The sequence below is a fragment of the Melospiza melodia genome, chromosome 23 (assembly GCF_035770615.1).
Source record: "Melospiza melodia melodia isolate bMelMel2 chromosome 23, bMelMel2.pri, whole genome shotgun sequence".
NCBI classification, from domain to species: domain Eukaryota; kingdom Metazoa; phylum Chordata; class Aves; order Passeriformes; family Passerellidae; genus Melospiza; species Melospiza melodia.
The window spans coordinates 9,642,448-9,649,704 of record NC_086216.1 but is presented as its reverse complement, the minus strand read 5'-3'; the positions used below and the strand labels follow the sequence as shown (position 1 = coordinate 9,649,704).

The following is a 7,257-nucleotide window of genomic DNA, read 5'->3' as shown; positions in this document are numbered from 1 at the left end:
GGACGTGAGTCCCCCAAGCTCCCCGGGCCCTTAATAAAGCACCCACAAAACTTATCTGAGTTTTGTGTCATTTATCAATCGGGCAACAGTTTGGGGTTTTGTTGGAGTCTGTGTGCCAGGAATAAAGCTCTGGATCAAACCCTCCAGCAGGACCCATCTCCTTTTCCTTCACCTCGCCTAAAGCCTTTCCACCAGAGGTAAACCTGAGTTCCTGCTTGCCTGGACTTGTCCCAAGTGCCAGCTACAACATCCAGCTCAGCCAAAGGTGTCTCTGAGGTGAAACCACCACAGCTACCGCCCTTGGTCAAGCAGCAAGGCCAGGCCAGCCCAGGCACGTTCCATCCGGTTGTACTGTGATTTATCCCCGTAGATTATCTCCCCAAAAACAGGCAGGGTCAGTCCCCGCGGCGCCCAGGCTGGCCCTGGTGGCACACACTGACCTTGTCGCGGCCGAAGCGGCGCAGGAAGCGGTAGGGCCAGCTGGAGAGCAGCTCCTGGCTCTGAGGGTGCCGCAGCTCCAGCGCCTCCTCGCCCGCCCGCAGGATGCAGCGGCCCCGGAGGCGGCAGCGCTGCGACGACGGCGTCACCCGCACGGTCACCTCAAACGCCTGCTCCAGGCCGGCTGGGGATGGACACGGCGTTGGACACGGGTCCCAAACCACAGAGTGACCCCCAGGCCAGAACCCCGGACACAGCTGGTGCTGGACACATGTCCCAGCCCTCAGAGTGACCCCCAAACCAGGGCAGCCTGCTCCAGGCCGGCTGGGGATGGACACGGCATTGGACACGGGTCCCACACCACAGAGTGACCCCCCGGCCAGGACAGAGGGCTCCAGGCCGGCTGGGGATGGACAGGATGGACACTGGACTTGGGTCCCACCCTGCAGAGGGGCTGTGAGTGACCCTCAAGCCAGGAGAGGCTGCTCCAGGCCAGCTGAGAGGGACATAGTGTTGGACACGTGTCCCACACCACAGAGGGGCTGGGAGTGACCCCCAGGCCAGAGCCTTGGACACAACTGGTGCTGGACACGTGTCCCACCCTGCAGAGTGACCCTCAAGCCAGGACAGCCTCCTCCAGGCCAGCTGGGATGGGCAGAGTGGACACTGGACATGTGTCCCACACTACAGAGGGGCTTTGAGTGACCCCCAAGCCAGGACAGATCGGTCCAGGCCAGCTGGGATAGACAGGGTGGACACTGGACACATGTCCCACCCTGGAGAAGGGTTGTGAGTGACCCCCAAGCCAGAACAGAGGGGTCCAAGCCAGCTGGGGATGGACACGGGTCCCACACCACAGAGGGGCTGTGAGGGACCCCCAGACTGGACACAGCTGGTGCTGGACACGTGTCCCACCCCACAGAGTGACCCCCAAACCAGGACAGAGAGCTCCAGGCCAGCTGGGATGGACACAGCACTGGACACGTGTCCCACCCCACAGAGTGACCCCCAAACTGGGACAGCTGGGTCCAGGCCAACTGGGGATGGACACAGTGTTGGACACTGCAGAGGGGCTGTGAGGGACCCTCAGGTTGGAGCCCCCGGACACAGCTGGTGCTGGACACGTGTCCCACCCCACAGAGTGACCTCCAAACCAGGACAGATGGGTCCAGGCCAGCTGGGGATGGACAGAGTGGACACTGGACATGTGTCCCACCATGGAGAAGGGTTGTGGGTGACCCCCAAACCAGGACAGATGGGTCCAGGCCAGCTGGGATGGACAGGGTGAACATCCCACCCTGCAGAGGGGCTGTGAGTGACCCACGGCCGTGACAAGCCCCACGTGTCCCACCCCACAGAGTGACCCTCAAACTGGAACAGGACAGGTCCAGGCCAGCTGGGGATGGACAGAGTGGACACTGGACACGCGTCCCACCCTGCACAAGGGCTGTGGGTGACCCCTCCAGCCAGGCCAGCAGTGTCCGGCTGATAAGGGCTGGCCAGGCTGACCACAGCTGATAGCGCAGCCCAGCCGGCCCCACAGACAGGAAGAGGCTTTTGGGGGAGGAGATTTCCCCCACCCCACACAGCCCCAGCCCCGCTCCCACCCTTTGCCCCGAGAGCTGTACAGGGAATTTTCCTCCATGGAGAACTCGCCCTCCGTGCCCTCCTTTGGCTGCTCCCGGCTCCTCCTGGCTCCTCTGCCCCGGGGCAAGAGCGGCAGGTGAGGGATCCCATCCATCCCCGTGGATCCCATCCATCCCCGTGGATCCCATCCATCCCAATGCATCGCATCCATCCCCATGGATCCCATCCATCCCCATGGATCCCATCCATCCCCGTGGATCCCATCCATCCCCATGGATCCTATACATCCCAATGCATCCCATCCATCCTGGAGGATCCCATCCATCCCAGTGGATCCCATCCAATCCTGTGCATCCCATCCATCCCGGTGGATCCATCCATCCCCGTGGATCCCATCCATCCCCATGGATCCCATCCATCCCAATGAATCCCATCCATCCCGGTGGATCCCATCCATCCCAGTGGATCCCATCCATCCCCGTGGATCCCATCCATCCCCGTGGATCCCATCCATCCCAATGCATCGCATCCATCCCCATGGATCCCATCCATCCCCATGGATCCCATCCATCCCCGTGGATCCCATCCATCCCCATGGATCCTATACATCCCAATGCATCCCATCCATCCTGGAGGATCCCATCCATCCCAGTGGATCCCATCCAATCCTGTGCATCCCATCCATCCCGGTGGATCCCATCCATCCCCGTGGATCCCATCCATCCCCATGGATCCCATCCATCCCAATGAATCCCATCCATCCCGGTGGATCCCATCCATCCTGGAGGATCCCATCCACCCCCGTGGATCCCATCCATCCCCATGCATCCCATCCATCCCCATGGATCCCATCCATCCCAGTGGATCCCATCCATCCTGGAGGATCCCATCCATCCCAGTGGATCCCATCCAATCCTGTGCATCCCATCCAGCTCAGCAGATCTCACCCATCCACTGGATCCCATCCATTGTGGTGGGTCCCATCCATTCTAACACACCTCATCCACCCTGGTGGATCCCAGATCCCATCCATCCCATCTATCCCACTGTATCCCATCCATCCCCGTGGATCCCATCCATCCTCATGGATCCTATATATCCCAATGCATCCCATCCATCCCAGTGCATCCCATCCATCCCCGTGGATCCCATCCATCCCAGTGGATCCCATCCATCCCCATGGATGCTATACATCCCAATGAATCCCATCCATCCCAGTGGAGCCCATCCATCCCGGTAGATCCCACCCACCCCAGTATATCCCACCCATCCCAGTATATCCCACCCACCCCGGCAGATCCCACCCACCCTGGTGGAACCCACCCACCCTGGTGGATCCCATCCATTCTATCAGATCCCCTCCACCCTGGCAGATCCCACCCATTCCAGTGGATCCCACCCACCCCAGTGGATCCTACCCACCCCAGTGGAACCCACCCACCCCGGTGGATCCCATCCATTCTATCAGATCCCCTCCACCCTGGCAGATCCCATCCATCTCGGTGGATCCCCTCCACCACAGCAGATCCCACCCATTCCAGTGGATCCCACCCACCCCAGCAGATCCCACCCATCCCAGCGGATCCCACCCACCCCAGTGGAACCCACCCACCCTGGTGGATCCCATCCATTCTATCAGATCCCCTCCACCCTGGCAGATCCCATCCATCTCAGTGGATCCCACCCACCACAGCAGATCCCACCCATTCCAGTGGATCCCACCCACCCCAGTGGATCCTACCCACCCCAGTGGAACCCACCCACCCCAGTGGATCCCCCCAGTGGATCCCCCATTCCCCAGCCGCTCTCAGGCCGTACCGGGAACGCCAGCTCGCAGAGCCGCTGGATCCACTCGGCCGCCTCAGCGCCATCAGCAGCCAGCAGGAATCTCCGCTCCGTGGTCTCCAGCAGGAAGGGCGCGGTGTCCTTGGGGCAGGAGGCATCGCCGCCCGCCTCGGCCACGTGCACGCAGTCGCTGAGCCGCACCAGGCGCCGGCCGCCCTCGGCCTTGCGCGGCCGCTCGGGGCCCTCCTGCAGCTCCAGGCGCGCCGTGGAGCACGGGCTCTCCCGGTACAGCACGGCCCAGAACTTCTTCCACTTCTGCCGGGGGACAACCAGGGTGTCTGCCTTCCCAAAGGGGTTCTACCTTCTGTGGGTTCTATCTTTCATGGGGTTTGACCTTCCCTGGGGTTCGACCTTCCATGGGGTTCTGCCTTCCAATGGGATTTGACCTTCCATGAGGTTCTACCTTCCCAAAAGGGTTTGACCTTCCCTGGGGTTCGACCTTCCATGGGGTTCTACCTTCCCAAAAGGGTTCGACCTTCCCTGGGGTTCGACCTTCCCTGGGGTTCAACCTTCCATGAGGTTCTACCTTCCCAAAAGGGTTTGACCTTCCCTGGGGTTCAACCTTCCATGGGGTTCTGCCTTCCAATGGGATTTGACCTTCCATGAGGTTCTGCTTCCCAAAAGGGTTCGACCTTCCCTGGGGTTCGACCTTCCCTGGGGTTCGACCTTCCCTGGGGTTAGACCTTCCATGGGGTTCTGCCTTCCCAAAAGAGTTGGACCTTCACTGGGGTTCTACATGCCATGGGATTTTTACCTACCCAAAAGGGTTCTACCTTCCATGGGGTTCAACCTTTCACGGGGTTTTTACCTTCCCTGGCCCAGAACTTCTTCCATTTCTGCCAGGGGACAACTGGGGTGTCTGCCTTCCCAAAAGGGTTCTACCTTCCTTGGGGTTCTACCTTTTCTAGGTTCTACCTCTCCAGAAGGATTTGACCTTCCCTGGGGTTTTTACCTTCTCAAAAGGGTTTGACCTCCCCTGGGATTTTTTTCCTTCCCAGGAGTTTTTACTTTTCCCAGCATTTTAAACTCTCCAGGAGTTTTTACCTTCCCAGGAGTTTTTGCCTTTCCAGGATTTTTCACCTCTCCAGGAATTTTTACTTTTCCAGGGTTTTTTACCTTTCCAGGACTTTATATCTTTCTAGGAGTTTTTACCTTTCTGGAAGGGTTTTACCTTCCAGAGGTTTTTACTTTACCAGGAGTTTTTACCTTCCCGGGGGTTTTTATCCTTCCAGGACTTTTTATCTTTCCAGGAGTTTTTACCTATCCAGAATGTTTTTTACCTTTCCAGGGTTTTTTACCTTCCCAGGAGTTTTCACCTTTCCAGAAACTTTTACTTCCCCAGGAATTTTTACCTTTCCAGAAGGGTTTTACCTTTCCAGGGGTTTTAACCTTCCCAGGAGTTTTATCCCCTTGGGATCATGCTTAGGATTACCCAAGGCAGGACAAGGGTGCAAAACCCTGCAGGGTCTGGCTGAAGATAGAGGGGTGACATAAATTGGGATTTAAATCCCTGGATAAACCCTTGACACTCAGCAAAGCCTTTCCAGCACCACAGCCTCACCCACCCCACAAGGCATGAACAACTTCCAGCTCCATTTTCCCTAAAAAACCCCAAATTTTCATCTCTCAGGCTCTGTCCCAAAAGCAGCAGCAGTTCCGGGTTTGGGGAGCGCAGGAGGCCCCAGGGCAGAGGGGAAGTGGGGGCAGGGAAAGAGGCTCCAAAACCTCCCCAAAACCTCCCCGGCAGCTCAGAGTCCCACGGCTCCCTTTTCCTGGGATGGGGTTATGGGATCCCCACCCTTCCTCTGGCTGGATCCCCTCAGGATGGGCTCTGTGGGGAGGGAGAGAAGGGAGAGGGGCAGGAGAGGCCCCTCAGCTCCTTCCCTCAGCTCCTTCCCCCTCGCAGCCATTGCCCAACCCCGGCCCTTTATCAGCAGCGGAAGCCGCGCGGTTTTGGGGCCTGCAGCCGTCGCTGTTCCCTAAACGAGGTTTTGGGGCCTGCAGCCGTCGCTGTCCCCAAATGTGGCTTTGGGGCCTGCAGCCCTCATCCCCCTGGTTGGAACTGTCCCCCAAATGCAGCTTTGGGGCCTGCAACTGTCACTGTTCCCAAATATGGCTTTGGGGCCTGCAGCCGTCGCTGTTCCCTAAATGAGGTTTTGGGGCCTGCAGCCGTCACTGTTCCCAAATATGGCTTTGGGGCCTTTAGCCGTCACCTCCCAGCTGGAACTGTCCCCAAACGCAACTTTGGGGCCTGCAGACATCATTGTCCCTAAAAGAGGTTTTGGGGGCCTGCAGCCATCACTGTCCCCAAATGTGGCTTTGGGGCCTGCAGCCATCATTGTCCCCAAATGTGGCTTTGGGGCCTTTAGCCGTCACTGTCCCCAAATGTTGCTTTGGGGTCTGCAGCCATCATTGTCCACAAATGTGGCTTTGGGGTCTGCAGCCATCACTGTCCCCAAACGCAACTTTGGGGCCTGCAGCCGTCACTGTCCCCAAATGTGGCTTTGGGGCCTGCAGCCGTCACTGTCCCCAAATGTGGCTTTGGGGCCTGCAGCCATCATGCCCTGGCTGGAACTGTCCCCAAATGTGGCCTTGGAGGTCACATCCATCCCCCCCAGGTGACATGTGTCACCACCCTAACTCTGCAGAGCCTCTTTTGGGGGTCTGTACAAAGTGTCCCCCAGCATCTCCTGTCCCCTCGTGGTGGCTGAGGGACAGCAGAGCATCAACAGGTGGGATGACCCTGTTCCCATGGAATTCACCCCATTCCCATGGGATTCATTCCATTCCTGTAGGATTCACCCCATTCCCGTGGGATTCACCTGATTCCCACAGGATTCACCCCATTCCCAAGGGATTCACCCCATTCCTGTAGGATTCACCCCAATATCACAGGATTCACCCCATTCCCAAGGGATTCACCCCATTTTTGTGGGGTTCACCCCATTCCCGTGGGATTCACCTGATTCCCACAGGATTCACCCCATTCCCAAGGGATTCACCCCATTCCTGTAGGATTCACCCCAATCTCACAGGATTCACCCCCATTCCCAAGGGATTCACCCCAATCTCACAGGATTCACCCCATTCCCAAGGGATTCACCCCATTCCTGTAGGATTCACCCCAATATCACAGGATTCACCCCATTCCCAAGGGATTCACCCCATTCCTGTAGGATTCACCCCAATCTCACAGGATTCACCCCATTCCCAAGGATTCACCCCATTTTTGTGGGGTTCACCCCATTCCCGTGGGTTCCCCCCAGTCCCGCTGACCTTGCCGAAGGTTTGCTGCAGCTGCAGGTACAGCCAGCCCTGCTTCACCACCGCCTCCTCCATGGCCAGTGGCCGTGTGTCCGGCCTGTCCTGAGTGTCCCTAAATGTCCT

General features: G+C 58.5%; 1 protein-coding gene across 1 annotated transcript; it reads right to left on the bottom strand.

The window, feature by feature from the left end:
* Positions 1 to 395: 395 nt before the first annotated feature.
* Positions 396 to 7,257, bottom strand: DOK2 (docking protein 2). The gene is given in 5 exon segments (XM_063175134.1): positions 396 to 622; positions 2,035 to 2,105; positions 2,107 to 2,138; positions 3,844 to 4,125; positions 7,147 to 7,257. Coding segments are annotated over 5 exon segments (675 nt in total). The 5' UTR covers positions 7,210 to 7,257.